Raw genomic sequence first — 20,348 nt, forward strand, 5'->3', positions numbered from 1 at the left:
GATGTTCGAAATAACAGCAATCCTGTATTCAAAGAAATTATTAAATAATTCTATGTTAGTTGATATATATATATGAGAATAAACCTACTGGAAAAACATAATAATTTACACTGGAACGAGTAAATAATTTTTTTATTATTCATTATTACCTTCTCTTGGTGTTGATTTATGAGTAAACATTGGAGGTTGTAAGCTTCTTTTATTTGTCTGTTTACACCTTCCATGTGGAATTCTAAAGAAAGAATGTCATTTTCTATGGCTTTTAATTTTTTCTGCAATTTCTTAATGCAAAGACCGTTCGTCAAACGCTTGTTTCTTGATTGCTCGCTTCGCAATTCGTAGTGCTGCAATAAAATAAAGTTGAAATATATTATGTGTATATATTGTATTGTGCATAGGGCTATACAAAATAACCGAACTGCTCATGAATGGTTCAGTATTCAACTCGATAAGAACTCAGTTTGAACTCGTTCGCTAGTGTCAAAGAACAAGTTCGAAGAATGATATATGTTCATTTTTATTTAAATGTACCGAGCCTTAATTTAGAATTAGCGGTTTTTGGCTCGTTTATGTTTATAAATGATCACTCGTATATGAGTTTGTGAGGGCTCGATTATGAGCTTGCAACATGCTCTTATGTATATGAGGTCACTAAATGATATAATGTTGATTAAAATTATGCAACTTTTAGTCAATTAACTCGAAATTTAACTTTATTATAAGTCAATTAATGAATATATCAGATTTTATTAATTATCTCCCAACTTATTTTTAAAATCAACAGTGTTGAGTTTTTTTTTGACAATCGAATAATCTTTCATTAATAATAAAGAGCAGTCACAGGTGTAAGAATTCAGAAAAGGTATAACCGTTTCTAATGACCTGACATGGAACAAGATATAAACCTTGATTCGTAGATCGCCTTACAAAACAAAATCAAAATTACATAACCGCTCTAACACAATAAGATCCAATCCCTTTCTGTCTAACAGAAGACTCACAAACTCTTCATAAAAAACAATAAATCTTTCATATAGAAAGAACAGCAAAACTTTTAAAAAAGAAAGACAATCGCTGTAAAATAGTTATCAAAAAGAAAAACTAATATAACCTATAACGATTTCATCTTCAATCTTGAAAGGGCTTGATCCATCTCTGATTTTTTATTTGTATATCTATTGAAATTGATGCGCCTCGTCGATAGATTTACCAACCAAAATGAAAAAGATGAAAAGGAGTCGGTCATTTATTTTATTCTAAAGCAATAAAAAAGAAATGGCTACCGCCAACGGCAAAAATAAACCATTGACGGCAGCCGAAGCGAAAAATAAAAGAGAAACGTTTGGCGGCTAGGGTTTTCTATTTGAGAGAGAGGGGAGAGGAAAAAAAAGTTTTTTTTTTTTTTTTTATCAACAGTGTTGAGTTAATTAATGAAAATATGCAAATTTCTTTTGATAAATGATAAGCAAATTAGCACATTCACAAAGTGTGGAAGGCAAAAACCAAAGAGCTACAAAACCGGAAAATTCTAGTGAAAAAGTCTAAACTCTTATAAACATCATTACTATCATAAACAAAAAAAGAGTTATGATATTTGCGAGCCTTTCAACTTTCCCACACGCTAAAAAACCAAATCGTTTCCAAAGTTCTATGTACTTGTGATTAGCCAAACTCATTAAAATAAACAATTTAGAGATACAATTTACAATACAATTAATTTTAGAAATAGATTAATCTAAACTAAAAGTTAAAGGTGCAAATCAATATTTAAATTATGGCAGAAGGTGCAAAAAATCCTTAAATTATTCTAAAAAAACACATAAGCTCTTTTAACTTTTTTTGGTACAGTTTGAGATTTTATACCTACAAGAGTCTTGCACTCCAAACTCAATTTTAATTACTTTGGTAATCTTATTATAGGCTTGGCTAGAGAGTGATCAAATTGGTAGGTTTGATTTAGAACCATCGATTTGACAAACATCGAACTATTAATTGAATTATTTTAATTATTTAGTTGAACCGGCCGAATTGTTAATTTTATCTAAAATCAAATTGGCAATGCAAAATCGAATAAACAGAATTAGTCAGTTAATTCGATTAAATCGGTAAAATGGATACAAAAATATACATAATAATTTTTAAATATAAATGTACAACATTTTATTAATTTAGTTAATTTATTTTTCTTAAAGTTTCGATCATAATTTAATCAATTTTTTTATTGACCGGATCAAATTAACCGAATTACCCAATAAAAATCCAAATTAAATTAAAATATATTGATTAAACTAGTTAATTCAGTTTAGTGAACATTTTATTTTACCAACCCCTAGGCTTGGCTTTCTTAAGGGAGCATCCGCCACCCATTTGTTTTTCCTTTTAAAAAGACCTCCTTCAACTTCTTTTAATCATTTTTTATACAATTAGTCCCTACAAAAAAAATTTGAACGATTAAGCATCACATTGCACAAAAGCTAGTTCCGCTCCTTGCAAATGTCAATATACAATGTGAAACTATTCAATATGCCACAGGTTACAACAACATTGTCGGTCGATTTTGAGTTTTATTACACACACAAAAAAAAGTTGTTATAGTGTCCATTGGACCAATACACAGTCTCTTTTTGATGGCGAAAAATTTATATCGTTGTTTATCAACTAGAATTTTGACCCGTATCTCACCGGAACTGTATAAAAGAATCCTAAACACGACGGAACGAATAAATTAGGTGGTACAATCTTTTTTTGTAGTATTAATTCCATATCTGTTTTCTATCATATCGGACTACCGGTTACATCTTTCTTCTGGACAATTTCTATAGCATTGTTCAAGGCTGCAAAATGTCGGAAACAACAGCGGTCCTGGATTCAAACAAATTAGTAATTAAATCTGTGTAGTTGCCAGTTGGTACTTTAGTTTAAAATAAAGTTACTCTTTTGACCCCTCAAAAAATAAGTCACTCTTTTGACAAAAAAAATAGTTTCAGGTATTGAATTGACAAATAACAAAGAGTTGAGACATTATTAATGTAACCATTAATTAATAGGTTTAAGCGTTAAAAAATACCTCACCTTTTCTACTTTTTTCTCAGACTCAAACTTTCAAAATCGTCAATTTTAACACATTTTTCAATTTTCAATTTTAATTTTAACTATTTGTTTATATTGAAGTGAAAAAGAGTTCAAATATATCCTTCATATTGCTTAATGTTGGAATTCTTGATGGTAAAAAAACAAATTGAAATAACATGACGAGAATATTTGAACTTTTTTCAACAAAATGGACAAATGCCTACAATAGAAATAAAAAAAATTAAAAATGGTTAAAATTAGGGATTTTAAAAGTTTGGATAATAAATAAAAAAAATTAAAGAGATTCGATATTTTTAAATGATTACGTCTAATTAATTTTACCTTCTCTTCATGTTGATGTATAAGTAAACGTTGGAGATTACGGACTTGTTCCCTTCGTCGCTTTTCTTGTTCCATGTGAGATTCTAAAGCAAGAATTTGTATTTCTATGGCCTTAAGTTTTTTCTTCAAATTCTTAATGCAATAGCTATTTTTCAAGCGCTCGTTTCTTGATTGCTCAATTTTCAATTCATAATGCTGCAGAAAGTTAAAATTGCATATTAATTTCATTATGCTCATCTTTTGTAAAGAAAATACAGTATTTTTTATCAATCCATAATTTTTTTGTTTACATTTAGACCCCATGAATTGATATCGACTCAAAGTTAATTTTAAATCAACTTGATGTTAAAGCAAAATCAATCTTGTGTACCTTATTTTGAGTTATAAGATATAATGTAAACGTTCAGGTTTTTATAAAGAAAATAGTTTGCGCAAAAACATCATAAGTTAAAAAAGTAACTTTTTTTTAAAAAAAAATGACACAATTATGTAAACATTAGTAGTAAACATTAAACTCGGACTATATCCGGATTGTGAAAAATTATTGCACGCAACCGTTGCGCCAGGTCATTCATGTAACAAACCAACTATGCGTTAATAATAAAAAAAATTAAGTAAATTCTTGTGGAAAAATTAATAATTAAAAAATTAAGTAATAATTAAAAAATTTACTTCTTATTTATGCGAACATAAATAAGAAGTGAATTCTTATATACTTACATTGATCTTCTCTTGTATTTCTTGTTTTGATCCTAAAGAAAATATCTGCTTATTACTATTAGTGACTTCTCTTTCTTGGCTTCCAATTTTGTTGATCTCCTTCAGAAGGCGATTCTCTGCGGCCATACTCTTGTTTCCATGTCGTATCTTGAAATCTATGTTCTGATTTAATTTAATGGTCTAATGTCTTAAAAAACCCCGACCTTTTAGCCCCTTTTCAATCATACCCTGACGTTAAAAATTTGTCAATTTTACCCTATTTTGAGTTTTTGTGTTTCAATTGTACCCTGAAAAATTAAATTAACGTCTTTTTCGTTTGGAAATTTGTTTAAAACATTCTCCATGTCTAGCTTATATTAATTGTACGTTTTTAAAATTTATTTAAATTTAGTAAAATTAATTAAGAATTTAAGTTAGTGTTAATATGATGATGGGTTTTAGTTAGTTTTTAAAAATAAAGGACTTATTTGTATTTTTTTTAAATAAAAAAGAATTTGATTTCATGTTTAAACTTAGTTAATTGAATAATTTCATCATTTAAATTAAAAAATTAACAAAAATCAAAAAATTGGGGTACAATTGAAAACGGAAAATTCAAAAGTGGATAAAATTGACAAATTTTCAACGTCGGGGTGGAATTGAAAAACAAATTAAAGATGAGGGTTTTTTGAGTGATTAGGCCTAATTTAATTATCAAAGTTAATTCAACGGTTTAAAACAAAATAGTATAACCAGAGGATGTATCAAACATAAGTCGAACTGATGACTTTCGATCTGTTTTGTGATAAGTTAGATCGGTTTTATTTTAGTTTTGAATTTTTTTTACCAATTTTCGGTCGTCGGCTCGGTTTGAACTTTGAAAATCCAAAATTCAATTGAACCAACCAAATATTAGTTTTTTTTTTTAATTATTTCTTGTATTTTACCATTTTTCTGTTTTAACCGAACCGACCGATATTCCAACTATTCGTTTCCCGATTTGGTTTTCAATTTTTTCGGCTCATTCAATTTCGGTTAAAGAGTAATGTGGTTTGGTTTTGAGCATTTTGTCGATCAGGTTTTTAGAAATTTGATTTGGTTTTATCCGAATCGATAGAATGCTCACCCCTAGAACCATCATTTGAAATAGAAAATTAAATTTACGATATCTTAAATTAAAAATTTAAAACTATAGAAAAAGTATTCTTACCCTATAATTAACTTCTGCTCCTTCTTTTTCAAATAAGTGTGATTTGTTTCTAAAACAAATCTTGTCTAAAGCTTGTTTTAGAGGTTCCACTTCACACTTCAGTGCCCTATCCATAGCTTGCTTTGTGTACCAATCCTTACACATTGCGGAATATAATCTTGTGTATACACTGCCTAAATCTTCAATCTGTCAATAAAAATCATCAAACATTAATTATGTTAATTCCATGTTTATACAATTTAGTCCTTCAACTTTCCTTTCTCTTTCTGTAGAATCCTTAATTTTTAATTTAAAACTGTATTTTCCCTTAAGGCCATGTTTGGTTCATGGAATAGGTGCGGAATGGGATAGATATTCCGTATAGAATGACAATTCTTTGCTTTGATTCATAGAATAGGTATTCTAAAGAATTGTTATTCCATGATTTTGTGGAATAAACACTCCTCTCAAAAACTAAAGAATGGCTATTTCATTCCTTGTGGAATAACTATTCTATTCCATGCTATTTTATTCCATGAACCAAACATGGCCTAATGGCAATAACCAGTAAAATCTGGCATATCGGTTTGTAGAGGAGATAAAAAAAGGCCAAGGTTGTTAGTCTAATTTTTGAAAGTACCTTTCAATTATATAGGCATATTTATCTATACTATATATAAAAGTACGGATGGGGGGGGGACAGGCAAATTTACTGAATAATCCTTTTCAGTCTATTAAAAATAAAGGTTTTATAGTCATTAACTAATTAGTTATTTAATTAATCACTATTATAATTAAAGTCCTAATTAGAATAGGTAGTTAAATTATCTCCAATTTAGTTTTTAGTATGTAAAAATAACTAAATTATCTCCAAATTAGTAGGAATACCTATCTTTTAGTTTGATTGAACTATAAAATTAAAATACTGTATTTGGTCAATATAATATTATTTAAATTTCTATCTTATTATTTTTAAAGATATTAATAATAAAATTAAGTTAATTATTTAATTATGGTTATTATAAAACCAAAAGAAGAATAAATTTAGTATGAAAAAAATTTAATAACCGAATATATTATATTTACTTTTATAAAAAAATTAACTAATTTAATATTAATTACAAAATAAAAAATTGATATAAATATAATAAATTTATTTATATGTTCATTGACGAGTTACGTTACGAGCCACGTGCATAGCACGTAATGCGAAACTAGTATATAAAAAGGTCAAATCTACTCGGATATTTTTCATTTATGACCAAATTAAAAAAAAACTTCGATCCAGAGATATTTATCAAAATTATACTACAATTGACGAAATTAAAAAAAAATTGCTCATAAATGAAAAAAATCAAAAAATTTAGCTTTCTTAAAAACAAAAGGTTGAATAGTTGGCTATTTACTTGTCAAAATTAAGTAAAAGAAAAACATTTTTGACAGATTGGATTATAAATAAAAATATAAGGAAATGTTAAGTATTTTTGAGTGATTAGCCCAAAAAAATCTAATAATAGAAATTTTACATACAAAATTAAAATTAGCAAAAATATTGTTAAAATTTAAAGAGGGACTTAGATAACATTTAAAGAAAGTTGAAGGACCTTAGATAAAAGAAATGATCATAACTAGACATTTGAAAACCTTTATTTTCTGTGTCTCTTTGTGAAGTTCAGCTTGTTTTCGATCCATATCTCTAATAATCTTCTCAGCTTTTGCAGTTTCACATTTGAAATTTGTGTCTTCACATGGCCAAAACTTGAAATCAGGGTCTTCTTCAATGGGAGTTTGATCGGAATTAGCTTCTAATTTCTCCATGGAATTAACTAATTTTGGCTTAATCCTGGTTAGTGATACCAATGTACGTAAAATTTATGGTTTATTTTATACCTGTAATACTCTTGCAGTCCACTCCAAGTATTATAAAAGAACCGCCAAATACCTGTCATCTTTTTTATTGTCAATTTTAGGGCTAAGGTCAACTTCTCAAAAGTCTACGCTGGATTGACCTGGACAATTAGTATTTTTTAGGGTTAATTCAAAAAAAAGTCACGACCTTTACACGAATTTTCATTTTAATCACGACTTTTAAAAATTGCCATGTAAAACCATGACCTTTCATTTTTTTTTAAATCTTCCGGTGAATTCTACTCTTTATTTTTTTTTCAAATATGCCGGATTATGGTGGCCACGTCATCATAAATACACCAAAAACTGATTTGATGATAGATTTGAAAAAAATGAAAGGTCGTGGTTTTATATGGCAACTTTTAAAAGTCATGATTAAAATGAAAATTCGTGTAAAGGTCGTGACTTTTTATGGAATTAACCCTATTTTTTTATACATCGAAAGATAGTTATGAGACTTAAGTATATATTTTGTTCTATAACCTTATAGTTGGGTAAAAAATTCCAAGTCATTAAACTCCCATGCTATATCATTTTGGATGCCAGTAAACTTTCATCCGTTTCGGTTTAAACAATTGAACTTCAAAATTACAAACAACAAAACATTTTTTTAGCGACCTCAGGCCGGATTGAGCTTGCGTGACAACTATATCTTATCACGTCATATTCTTTCCTACATCAATTATGGATATACACAAATGAAAGATGAATATCTTTTCTTTCTCTAAGGCCTTGAAGAGTTCATGAGTCTGTTTCTGATCTATGTCGCGAATTATCTTTTCGGAATTTGAAATTTCGCATTTGAAATCTGCATCTTCGCAAGGCCATAGCATGCAATTAGGATTTTCTTCGTTATTATGAGCAGAAGGGATGGAATTTGCGTCCGGATTCTCCATGATATTTTTTTAATAATTCTGATAGACATTCATGTTGATTGGAAAGGAATACACAGAAACGAAGAGGTGCAGTTTGAGATTTTATACATGAGTCTTGCACTCCACTCCAAGAATAGAATATATGGAAAATAATTAATTCGATTTTAATTACTTTGTGTAATTTTATTTATGGGCTTGGCCATAGAGTGATTAAAATGGTAGGTTCGATTAAGAACCCATGGATTTAATAAACATTAAATTATTTTATCTCTTTAATTGAACCGATAATTAATCTAAAATCAATTTGATCAACTTAATAATGAAAAATTGAATAGACTGAATTAGTTAGTTAATTCAATTAAATATATAAAATGGATAAAAAATATAAATGAAAAAATCATTAAAAATAATTGTAAAATGTTTGATTAATTTAGTTAATCAATTTTTTGAAACTTTTGATCATAATATAATTGATTTTTTATTGACTTTATCAAACAATTTTTTTGGATGAATTAACTTTATCAAATTAACCGAATTATCCAATAAAAATGCAAATTTAATTGAAATAGATATTGATTAAACTGGTCAATCAGTTCAATGAGCAATATATTTGAAGGTCAATAGACAATGTGAGACTATATATTCAACAAGCCACAGGTTACAACAAGAGTGTCCATTGAAAGAATTTATTACTTATTATAGTGTCCATTGGATAAATTCATAGTCTCGTTAATGAAAATTTTACTTCGTCGTCAATATTGTTATTCTGCCGACTAGAATTTTGGCCAGTGTCTCACCGGAACTGTATAGAAAAATCCCAAATGCGACGGAACAGATAAATTATACGGCACTGTTTTTTTTGAGGTATTGATTCCATATCTGTTTGCTATCATTTCAATTATTTTTTCAGCTCGGTACTCAACGACCGGACTACCAGTTACGTCTTTTTTCTGGACAATTTTGCCGCCATTGTTCAAGTTTGCAAGATGTTGGAAACAGCAGCGGTCCTGGATGCAAAGAGTCTGGTCTGTTAATTTTACGAATTGAGATAATCTAGAACATGTCTGATCCGATGTGAACTAAATATTTTATTGGTACATCAAGAAAAAAGAAATAACATAGTTTTTGTTGGAATGTGCCGAAAATAGATAGAAGGCTAATTAAATGCATCAAGAATCATCAACTTTCGCGTGTTTCTGGTATTTAACAGAATTTTTTAATTTTGATATATATAACTTGAACTTTCAAAAAAATTCAATTAAAGACACCGTCACCGTTTTGGATGTAAAACGGCACTGTTTTATATGTAAAATTGCAGTTTTTTCAAAAGAAACATACACTGGTCTAAATTGCAAAAAAATTTGAAAAGTTCGTGTTAAGTACATGCCAAAACTAAAAGATTATGTTAAATATCAAAAACACGCGAAAATTTGTAATTTTTGGTGCATTTAGCTAAATAGAATCGTCCTAAATATACCTCTCATAGATACGAGTTTGATTGATTATTGTAATAAGTATTAAGTATTTTTCACAATGAAAAGTACTTATTATTCACCATCTAGTGTATCTTTTTATTGTATATATTTTGATAGAAAATTGAGTTGTGATTCATTAGTTAACTAAATATTTCCAATATATGTATGTATAAGCAATTAAAGGTTTACATGAACAAGTGTAACTCTTTATGATATTATCATTTTTTATGGAGATGTTATTTTTCGGATCAGTCCGTCATAAAAAATCCGATCCAAATACTAACAGTTTTAATTAAACTAAGTTTTTTATATAATTATTTCAATTTATAAAATTGATGAATTAAACTATTACCTTCTCTTCGTGTTGATTTACAAGTAAACGTTGGAGGTTGTAAGCTTCTTTTCTTTGTCTGCTTACACCTTCCATTTGGGATTCTAGAGATAGAACATCCTTCTCTATGGCCTTCAGTTTTTTCTTCAAATCCTTAATGCAACAACTATTTTTCAAACGCTCTTTTCTTGATTCTTCAATTCTCAACTCATGGTGCTGCACAAAGTCAAAATTGAAAAACATAATTTGTAATCCTACTAAATGTGCATAGATAATAGACAAAATTATGGGTTTTTAACGGATTAGTGCCTACAAAAATTAGAAAATTCCACTTTTATGCCTGTGAAAAAATTAATTCTCACTTACTGTCTGGTTGTGGATTGCCCTCAATTACTAATTTGGGGCAATCCGCAATCAATGAATGCGGATTTCATTCACAAATAATGGTTAATTTTTTTATTTGATGTCTAACTTAAATCAATGATTTATTTATTCTTTCTTGTTTTTGTCTTCATTATCAATATAAAATATGGTTAATGTTCGTCTCAGTCCTTCTAACTTGTACAATTTTTCTTTCAATTTTTTTTAACTTAACCATCAAACTCGATTATTTATGTATGTAAGTGCAGAATTAATTTATAGGTGTCTTAAGAAGTAGATCGTAACTGTAGAAATTTAATAAAATTGTAGAAGATAAATATATTAAAAATTAATATATAAATGCACATTTCTAAATGTCGAGTCAAAAGTTTCGGATAAAACCACAAAATTAAAATGTCGAAATTTGGAAGTTTCGATGTAATATGGGAGTATATAAGTTAAGAAATTTGGAAGTTTGGGGGGTGTTGGGAGTATTAGGGGTATATGAAGGATCGAAACAGTGGATCGAGGAATGAAAGCTCAAAAACAAAGAGAAGCGGACTTTATTTTTTAACCTTAGGTCTGGTCCGAGTTCGAGCCCATATTAAATCCATTTTTTATGAGCGGACATGGCATTGGCATTTATTTTAATGTTAAAATTTAATTTTTAAATGTCTATACATATAATCGAGTCGAAACGATTTTCAAAATCTCAAAAATTCTAACGAGTTCGAACTCGAATTCCTAAAATTGAACTTAATTAAATTCAAGTCGAGTAATTTTGAGCTTTAAATTTTAGAGTCGAATCGATCTCAAACTTTAACAGTATTTCGACTCAACTCAATTACACTTCTAACTTTAGACTCGACTTGAACTTGCATTTAAATAAGCGAAGCACATCCTAATTTGCCCCGAGTTTACCGAAGAGGAAATTAGACAGGGCACGATTCAACACTAAAATATTCTCACTAGTACGGATGGTTATGTCTCGCTACAAAAATACGAAAGTCTTCTTATTTCTTTCTCTTTCAATCTTTTATTTGATGTTTTTACGATTCAATCTACTGAAATATACACTCAATATGAAAGAAAGCTAGTGATGAGTATTTGAGCTTAAGGGATTTGAATTTACTGTCAATTTCATTGAGTACATGTGTTGTACTGCGTTCATCGCTGCTGTTGATTTCAATTTCAGTTTCGATTGTTGATTATTGGTATCGGTGAGTTAAATCCATCTCTGTGTTGAATCGTTGTTAATGATTTCAATTTCTCAATTTTGATATGTTTGATTTCTCCTCAAAACCTATTATCAGGGTTTTCAATTAAATTCGTTAAGGTTAATCTCTTCTTTATTTCAATCTCAGTTAATCGATATTTTTTATTACCTGATGCATCATATCAAGTAAGTTAGTTGGCAACAACATTTTGGTTCGTACATGTTTATATTACTGAACTTGGTTTTTTAGCAAACTAACAGTGAACTATTAGTAAAGTTAAATGCAACAGGATAAAGGATGCTTGTAAGGTGTTCGATTAGCTGCCTCAACCGGATGTTGTTTTTTATAGTGCTTTACTTTTTGGTTCGTACATGCTTTACTTTCTGGTTACTTTTTGATCATAATAATGATGCTTTGTAGTTGTGTTGCTGCCTTAGGATATGGTTTTTGGTGTGACAATCTTAATGATGATTATAAGGTTGTTAGTATTGCACAAAAATTACTAGGTTGTTTGTTGTTACATTTTTAAGTATCAAGTGAAGAAGCTATAGAAACTACTAGGCTGTTTGCTTTGAAGGAAGGTTTGCTGGTAGGATTATGGCTTCACATCCTTTTTTTATTAATAATCTGCCTATATGCTTTGTTCTATTTAGGAAAAAGAATGTGCATATATTAGCTACTGAGATTGCTGTAGGAGGTCCAACAAAACTCAGCCGTATATATCCCTTGCTACTCCAACTATCGCAGCACCTCGTACACCTGAGCACAGCAGTCCCGTTTTGACTGATCAGGCCCCTCGAACTCCTCAGACAATAGCTATTTATGGCATCATATGTTTGATTCGGCATAAATTTAACTAATTCTTTTTTGATGTCATTGGCTCTATTTTGTTTGATTTTGCTGCTGACTTTTGAATTTTTGTTTTCTTTTATTTCTAATATAGTTTTTCACTTGTTGTGTTTCTAATACTTAAATACATTGTGATTTTCTCCTTACATACATTGTTTAAATATACTGTTCAAATGTGGATTGTAGTTATAGCTAATCCAGGTGGAGGAGTATTTATATCAGATCCAAAAGAACCTACAGGAGGTCATGTTGTTGCTCATGCAGCCACAATAAGGCTGATCTCCGGGAACGGAAAAGGTGAACAACGTGTCTATAAGGTGAATAACTTGATTTTTTGAATTATTTCAAATGCAATCGTGGAAAGGCATCTCTTTATTTTAAGTATATATATTATTTTGTTACTAAATAGTTTCTAACAATTCACTAAAGGGTTACTAATTTTATTTTTATTTTTTAAATCAGCAAATTTTGAAGACAGATTTTGATTATAAGGTTCCTGATGCCAAGCCAATATCATTTGTCAAGGCAAAAAAAAATTGAAACTTGTGAAGGGACTAAATCCACTTAATGACAACTTTGGTGAAAGTATTATTTCTTCTGATCAACAATGGGAGCGTATTGCATTTCTTTTGTATCAATATGGAACACGAAGATGGCGAAAAATATTGAGAGTGATGAAGAGGTTGAAGTTAAGAAGACGAATGCGGAAGCGACAAAGGCAAAAATGAAGAAAACAATTTAAAACTTGTGATTGTCTAGTATATAAATTTTCAGTTTTAGTTGTTTGTTTGGATTATTTTGTTGTATAGGATTGTTTTCTGAACTTATGAATATTGGTTGTTATTTTTGTTTAGTTTTATAAATTCAGTATCTATTTAGTACATTGTTAGTTAACTAGTAGTAAACTATACTTTAGTATATGTTTTATTTTATTAAAAATTATAGGTAGATATTTGGTAATTTAATAGTATACTTTCAATATAAAATTTGATAAACTTTTATATAGTATACTAGTAATTATAGTAATTGTCTAATGATTATTATTATTTTTGTGTTATCTGTTGGTAACCATTTAGTAACTATTTAGTAAGTCTTTTGGTTACCATTTATGAATTTATTTTACTTTTTCTTGATTTTTAATAATAGTAATATTGGTCAACTTTTAGGTAAACTATTAGAATATTTGAATTTTGGATAAAATAATTTTTATTGGTCAATTTTGGGTATAAAATATTGTTGGTGGATTATTTATTTGGTTACCAACGGGTAACCATTTAGTAAATTATAGTAAATTTGTTATTAAATTTATTGTGAAAGTATAAGTAATATATTAGTATACTATTAGTAACTCTTTAGTATGTCATTAGTAAGCTTACATTGAGAGTAATTCCATTAGTAATTTATCGTGAAATTATAGGAAATAAAGTGGTATTCTATTAGTAACATTTTAGTAATCTATTAACAAATTTACAATGAGAGTATGGAATACATGTTGATTTATCATTGGTAACTATTTAGTAACCTATTAACAAACGGTTACCAGAGGTACACCATTGGTAATCCTTTAATAACCTATTAACGAACACCATTTTGGTAATAGTTTACTAAACCTATATTAAAATATATTTTTTTATCAAATATGAAACAAAGAAATATTTCTATCCTTGTTTTTGAATAATATGTCAATGAAATTTGTTACAAATCTAAAGGAAATGAATTTTTTAAATTGTTCATAAAAAATAACATTTTATTTATATTTATTTTGATTTTATTCGACACGTCTTCCTGTTATGTCCTCTTTGCCCACATCTTCCACACTTATTTGTACTTTGTGTCTTCCATGATGTATTTATTCTTCTTTTTCTTGGTCTCCCTGGTGGTATCTTTGCTATTAGTGGAAAAACTTCAATTCTCTCAATTTCGGCAGGTATATCCCAATTGTTATGGTTAGGCATTGGATTCACTACTAACTGGATACCAAATATATTAAGAAAAAAGAACAAGTAAATATATATTTAAAATGAATTAACAAAAAGAATTAGCTAACTGTATACCAAATACTTACTAAGAGTTTATCTCAACATGTAAACCAAATAGTTACTAAGAGTTAGTTAACTATATACCAAATAATTACTAAAATTACTAAATGGTAATTTTTGGTCAAACAACTATTTATGCAAACTATCAAGGGTAAGACTGCATTTTTGGCAATGTAAATTAATCATCAGATGCAACCATTGAATTCCAAGGAATCAAATATGCAATTCCTGCTTGGTCTGTCTGCATTCTTCCTGGCTGCAAGAATGTTAGATATAACAGTGCCAAAGTGAAAACTCAAACCACATTGCTTGAAAAAAAAAACGAACCAAGCCATCCAAAATAAACCATCGGTCTCTTACATAATTTCAGACACCCATAGAACTTCTCTCTTAGGAAAGGGTTGTGTTCATGCTCGTCAACCCATCGATCAAAAAGCTGATGCTAATAATGCCAGTGACTATCTTTATTACATGACCATCGTGTAGCTTACGAAAGATGATCCAATTTTGAATACAAAGCTTCGGGTTAATGCTAGTAGTCAGGTTCTACATGCTTATGTAAATGGAAAACACATATATATGATCTCAATTTTCCAGATATTATGATTCCCATAATCGAAAGTAAAGTGAAAGCAATTAAAAATTACCAATATGCAACAATGAAAAGATGAAGCTTGCAATTAATTTAAGTTACCACAACAAATGACTGCAACACATCAATAACGGCATCTGAGTTTCTAATTTTCTCAACATGATGTATAAAAACCTTCTTAGTCTTCAATTTCTCCACTGCAACAACAAATTAGTAAATCAACCTAATCCCTAAACCACAAATTTACGACTCTTTTAATTCTATAGTCATGAATTATCAGAATTATAATAATCAAATGAAAGTGTTCGGCGGTATGTACCTTTTGATTCAGCATCAGTAACGAAAAGTTTATGCAAATCCAAAAGCGCCGGCTTCAATGGCCTTTCAATGACTTCTGCGCGAGACAGCCATAGACATTTTGTGTGGAGCTCGATAACATTCCAACAAGATACAGAGCATAGGTTCAGCCCAGAGCTTAGTTTTCTTTTTCGACGGCGGTGGAGGGACTGACTTTGGCCGCGTGTGAGTTGCAATAGGCTGCGACAATTTAGGATTTCAAAACAATCCGTATTTTTCACAACAAAAAATTTATTTTTGCAACTTATTTCAGTCAAACGGTATATTTTAACAAATTTTGGTCAATAGGTGTTTGTGAGATTATTTTGGTATTTTGGGGGTATTTGTCTAAAAATCCCTTTACCGAACCCGACGAAGCCCGGCCCAAAAATAAGTATGTATGCAATAATGCAAATATAAAGAAGAAGTGGAGTCTTATATACTTACATTGATCTTCTCTTGTATTTCTTGTTTTGATCCTAAAATTTTCCTCCAATTTTTTCCCTCTACAATAGCATTTGTTAATGCTTTTTCCCTTTTCAATTCCAGCTGTTTGAATTTTTCACGGATTTGCATAATTGTATCTTCATCAGCATAACTGTAACTATCCAAAGAAAATATCTGCTTATTAATAATTAGGTCTGTAAATATATTATTACAAGCTTCTCTTTCTTGGCTTCCAAGTTTGTTGCCCTTCTTCAGAAGTCGTTTCTCTGCAGCCATACTCTTGTTTCCATGCCGTATCTTGAATTTTAAGTTCTGATTGATTTTCAAACAAAAGGAACCAAAATACAAATTACAACAAATATGAGGGGTTATTAAGTAATGGGTTAATTCCATAAAAAATCATAACATTTACGCGAAGTTTCATTTTAATCACGACTTTTAAAAGTTGCCATATAAAACCATGAACTTTCATCTTTTTTTAAATCTATCACCAAATTAATTTTTAGTGTAATTTTGCTGACGTGGCAACCGGAATCCGGCTAATTTGAAAAAAATGAAAGATAAAAATACACCGGAAAAAACTCGAGGAAAACCATAAAATCTTACCCTAAAATGAACTCCTTCTTCATCATCAGAAAAGCATGATTTAGTATATTTTGTTTGGTATGCCTTGTTTCTGAAACATATCTTGTCTAAAGCTTGTTTTAGAGGTTCCACTCCACACTTCTGTTCCCTATCCATAGATTTCTTTGCGCACCAATCCTCCCACATTGCGGAATTCAACCTTGGATATACACTGCCTATATCTTCAATCTGTCAATATTAATCATCAAACATTAATTTAGTTTTTTTTTTATCGAAAACAATAATCGACTCTTTAGAGTTTTAATTGTTAGCTTGTTAGTTACGGAAGTGTAGTTGAAACCCATGTTTATCGAATAGTGGCTTTATCATATTTGCTATTTTCAGTGACAAGTCCTTCAACTTTCTTGATCCCTCGTCAGGTGCCTAGACTTTTGATTTATAATTGTATTTTTCTTTATTTTCAATTATCAGCAAAATCTCTCCTACTAATTAGGCTAATTTTCTGAAAAATCCTCATCTTTTAACCCCAATTCATTTGCATACTGACGTTGCAAAATCACCAATTTTATTTAAATTATGACCTTTCAGTTTTAATTGCACCCTCAAACATTAAATTTACATCTTTTCACTTGAAAAATATTTAAATCAATATTTTATATTTTAATATATAGTCTAGATAGTGCTTAATATTGTATTTAAAATAAAAAACTCTTTTTTCAAAAAATATAAAAGTTAATAATAATTTTTTATTTAATACAAATAAATATTATTAATTAAATTAAATTTGTATCGTTTTTAATATACCAAAAATCTCTGCCGCTGAAGCCGGAAACCACTCCTGCCGGAGAATAGACCCAGTTGGGTCTGTTCGTCATGGATGATGAACAGATGACGAACAGACCCACCTGGGTCTGTTCTCCGGCGGCGGAGGAGGTTTTCGGACTTTAAAATAATTATTAGCCTTAAATAACTTAAAAAGGTTTAAATATTTTTTTCAAATATAAAAAATCATTTTTTACTTAAAAAATTGAAATAATTGAAACCCGTTCGTCGTTCTCGTGATGAACACGACATGGGTTCGTCTCGAGAAAAAGAACGGGTTTTATTTTTTTTTTAAATTATTCAATGATATATTTAATTAATTTATATTTAATAAAAAAATTATTAACTTTTAAAATTTTAAGGAAGAATTTTTTTTTATTTTAATTACAATATTAAAGACTATTTAAAATATTTATTAAAATTTAAAGTATTGGAGAACATGTTAATTTGTGGATTTTGATGTTTGAGGGTGCAATTGAAACTGAAAGAATATAATTTGGGTAAATTTTTTAATTTTGCAAACGTTAAAATGCAAATGAATTTGGGTTAATAGATGGAGGATTTTTCATAGTCTACTAATTTTTAGTGGAGATTAAAAAAAAGTCAAATCACACAATACCAAAATATTCATTTTTTTATCATTTAACCTTTTAAATAAAATTAATCTAATTCCAATAACAATGTTCCAAAACTGTAACCAAATAGGCATATTTATACTATATATAAAATCACAGATGAGAGGTGACAAACAAATTTACGTTAATGTTTTTTTCACTTTATAAAATATAATTATTAAAAAAACTATTAAAAATTATTAAAATTAGAGTACTAAATAAATTAAACTACTACGTTAAGATAAGTGTTAAAATTAGATAGAATACTAACTAAAATAAACTATTATGTTAAAATAATTATCTAGAGTAATAAAAAAAATACTTGAAATATTTAATTATTACTATTTTAATTATTCTCAATCATATAAAATTCTAAATAAGATAAATCACTTCCAATAAATAATTATTTTAATTATTATTTCATTTTTTCTAAAAATTCTCTATAATTCTAAAATTTAAATATCAAATAAAAATGTTAAATTATTAATATAATCATCTAAAACATTAACTAAAATAAAGTATTCCTAATTAACTACTATTTTAAATATTATTTGATAATTTGACGAGTCACGTGAGAAACACGTAAAGAGATACTAGTTTATATATATAAAAAAAACAATTCTATTCAATTTTTTAATAACCAAATTTAATCATTTTTCAAATAAATGATACTTATTAAAATTAAGCTACAATTGATGAAATTAAAAAGTCTATTCACAAATAAAAAAATCAAAAAAATGGCATTTACAAAAAACATTAAGCATTTAGCTACAATTAAAATGCATTTGTCAAAATTAGATTATAATTGACGTTTTTAATAGGTTGGACCGCAAATGTTTTAAAAATAAAAGTTGTTCAATTTTTTTTAGTAATTAGGCCAAAAAATAAAACTAATAATGGAAAATATTGTTTAAAGTTAAAGATTGACGGGAGATTAAAAAAAGTTGAGGGACCTCAATATTTAAAATAAAAGCATTTTTATCAAAATTAGACATTATAACCTTTAATTTTTCCATGGCTTTGAGGAGCTCAGCTTGTTTTCGATCCATATCTCTAATAATCTTCTCAGCTTTTGCAATTTCACATTTGAAAACTGTATCTTCACATGGCCAAAACTTGAAATTAGGGTCTTCTTCAATATGATTTTGGTCGGAATTAGCTTCTAATTTCTCCATGGAATTAACTAATTTTTGCTTAATCCTGATTAGTGATGCAAATTTTACGTGAACATTATGGTTTATTTTATACCTGTAATACTCTTGCAGCCCACTCCAAGTCTCCAAGTATTACAAAATATAACCACCATATTATATACCTGTCATCTTCTTCATTATCAATTTTAAGGCTAAGGTCAACTTCTCAAAAGTCTATGCTGGACTGACCTGGACAATCCATTCTTTATACATTGAAAGGTAGGTACAAGACTCCAGTATTACTTTGTTCTATAAACTTTTACTTGGGTATATAAACTTATAGTTGGGTTCAAAAAATCAACGACTCAGGATTTTCTAATCTAATTTATATTTTTTAAAACAATTAATTTTAATTTTTTTCATTTTTTTTGAATCAAATAACTCCATAATTATATTTTTAAAACGTGTAATATACAAATCGAAGGTGAGGGATGTAAAAATAATAATTAAATGGTACCCTAATTGTTGTGATATAATTATCCTAAATTTATTTTTTGAAATAAAAATAAAAATTATAAAATTATTTGACTAAAAAATGAAAAATTTTGAAATTAATTGCTCAAAAAAATATAAATTAAATTAGATGATTTTGTGTCACAAGTTCTGGGAAACGCATTGATCCTTTGTTAAAAAAAAATTCAAAGTCATTCAACAACTCTCGTGTTATTTCGTTTTGGACACTAGTAAACTTTCATTCTTTTTCGATGTAAACAATTTCAAAATTACAAACAACAGAAGATTTTCTTTAGCGGATTTAACTGCACAAAAACAATATCTAACATCATATTTTATTTTCTACATCAATTATGTGATATATTTTCATGGTCGTTAAAAAAGAAGTCACTTCGTTTGATGTAAAAAAAATTATTGCCACATTTAGTTACTATAGATTAATTTAGAAAATAAACTCATTTTCAGGTCCTTAAACTATACTTGTTTTATTTATCTGATTCTTAAACTATTTTTTGTCCTTATTCGGTCCTATAATTCAGCAAAAAATCATTTTCAGTCCCTAACTGACAAAAACGATGTTGTTTAAGGTAACCGTTTGCATTTTCGAAAATAACAAAACAACATTGTTTATATCATTTAAAGATTTGAAAATGCATTTTCGTTTAGTTGAAAGACTAGATAAAAACAAAAAATAGTTTAAGGACCGATAAATAAAATAAATATAGTTTTGAAATCTGAAAATGAATTATTCCAGTAAATTAGATTAAAATTACTAAGAGACAGTTGTTTATCTGTAACTTTAAAGTTTAATGTCTAAATTGAAACAAAATAAATTTAATTGACTAAACTAAAATAACATGAATGTAGCGACCATGGTAAATTAATATAATTTTTCTATTAAAATTAATAAATTTGAACTAATCAATTGAAATCTAAAATTACAAGTGCTC

At 28.3% G+C, this 20,348-nt stretch overlaps 2 protein-coding genes and 1 long non-coding RNA gene across 7 annotated transcripts; 1 reads left to right on the forward strand and 2 right to left on the reverse strand.

The window, feature by feature from the left end:
* Window positions 1-2,463: 2,463 nt before the first annotated feature.
* Window positions 2,464-7,339, reverse strand: LOC126657805 (uncharacterized). Of its 2 annotated transcripts, XM_050352587.1 has the most exons (5): window positions 6,947-7,339; window positions 5,324-5,509; window positions 4,135-4,296; window positions 3,415-3,609; window positions 2,464-2,862 (listed from the first exon to the last, which is right to left on the reverse strand). In XM_050352587.1, the coding sequence occupies exons 1-5, from the start codon at window positions 7,118-7,120 to the stop codon at window positions 2,776-2,778; spliced, it is 804 nt and encodes a 267-aa protein (XP_050208544.1). In that variant the 5' UTR covers window positions 7,121-7,339; the 3' UTR covers window positions 2,464-2,775. The 2 variants fall into 2 exon arrangements, with proteins under 2 accessions (XP_050208544.1, XP_050208545.1); XM_050352588.1 differs by lacking the exon at window positions 4,135-4,296.
* A 1,355-nt stretch (window positions 7,340-8,694) lies between these two features.
* LOC126657803 (uncharacterized) lies at window positions 8,695-18,989 on the reverse strand. Of its 3 annotated transcripts, none has more exons than XM_050352585.2 (5): window positions 18,754-18,989; window positions 16,338-16,544; window positions 15,732-16,043; window positions 9,913-10,107; window positions 8,695-9,092 (listed from the first exon to the last, which is right to left on the reverse strand). In XM_050352585.2, the coding sequence occupies exons 1-5, from the start codon at window positions 18,925-18,927 to the stop codon at window positions 8,859-8,861; spliced, it is 1,122 nt and encodes a 373-aa protein (XP_050208542.1). In that variant the 5' UTR covers window positions 18,928-18,989; the 3' UTR covers window positions 8,695-8,858. The 3 variants fall into 3 exon arrangements, 1 of the variants encoding a protein (XP_050208542.1); XR_007633424.2 differs by lacking the exons at window positions 8,695-9,092; window positions 9,913-10,107 and adding exons at window positions 13,958-14,287; window positions 15,268-15,485 and having other exon boundaries at window positions 18,754-18,984; XR_007633425.2 differs by lacking the exons at window positions 8,695-9,092; window positions 9,913-10,107 and adding exons at window positions 13,958-15,145; window positions 15,268-15,485 and having other exon boundaries at window positions 18,754-18,984.
* On the forward strand, window positions 11,145-13,198 carry LOC126657806 (uncharacterized). Of its 2 annotated transcripts, XR_007633427.2 has the most exons (3): window positions 11,164-11,471; window positions 11,616-12,634; window positions 12,780-13,198. It is a non-coding gene; the product is annotated as an uncharacterized LOC126657806 (long non-coding RNA). The 2 variants fall into 2 exon arrangements; XR_007633426.1 differs by having other exon boundaries at window positions 11,145-12,634.
* Window positions 18,990-20,348: the final 1,359 nt, after the last annotated feature.

The sequence above is a fragment of the Mercurialis annua genome, linkage group LG7, assembly GCF_937616625.2.
Source record: "Mercurialis annua linkage group LG7, ddMerAnnu1.2, whole genome shotgun sequence".
NCBI lineage: Eukaryota > Viridiplantae > Streptophyta > Magnoliopsida > Malpighiales > Euphorbiaceae > Mercurialis > Mercurialis annua.

What these genes read in the sequence shown, in the direction of transcription:
- LOC126657803 (XM_050352585.2), bottom strand. Translation starts at nt 18,927, where the DNA reads ATGGAGAAATTAGAAGCTAATTCCGACCAAAATCATATTGAAGAAGAC. An exon ending in AAGAAGGAGTTCATTTTAGG is followed by an intron (nt 16,044 to 16,337) that starts GTAAGATTTTAT and finishes AAAATCAATCAG; the next exon opens with AACTTAAAATTCAAGATACG. An exon ending in AAATACAAGAGAAGATCAAT is followed by an intron (nt 10,108 to 15,731) that starts GTAAGTATATAA and finishes GACTTTGTGCAG; the next exon opens with CACCATGAGTTGAGAATTGA.
- LOC126657805 (XM_050352587.1), bottom strand. Translation starts at nt 7,120, where the DNA reads ATGGAGAAATTAGAAGCTAATTCCGATCAAACTCCCATTGAAGAAGAC. An exon ending in GAGCAGAAGTTAATTATAGG is followed by an intron (nt 4,297 to 5,323) that starts GTAAGAATACTT and finishes AAATTAAATCAG; the next exon opens with AACATAGATTTCAAGATACG. An exon ending in TACATCAACATGAAGAGAAG is followed by an intron (nt 2,863 to 3,414) that starts GTAAAATTAATT and finishes GTTTGAATCCAG; the next exon opens with GACCGCTGTTGTTTCCGACA.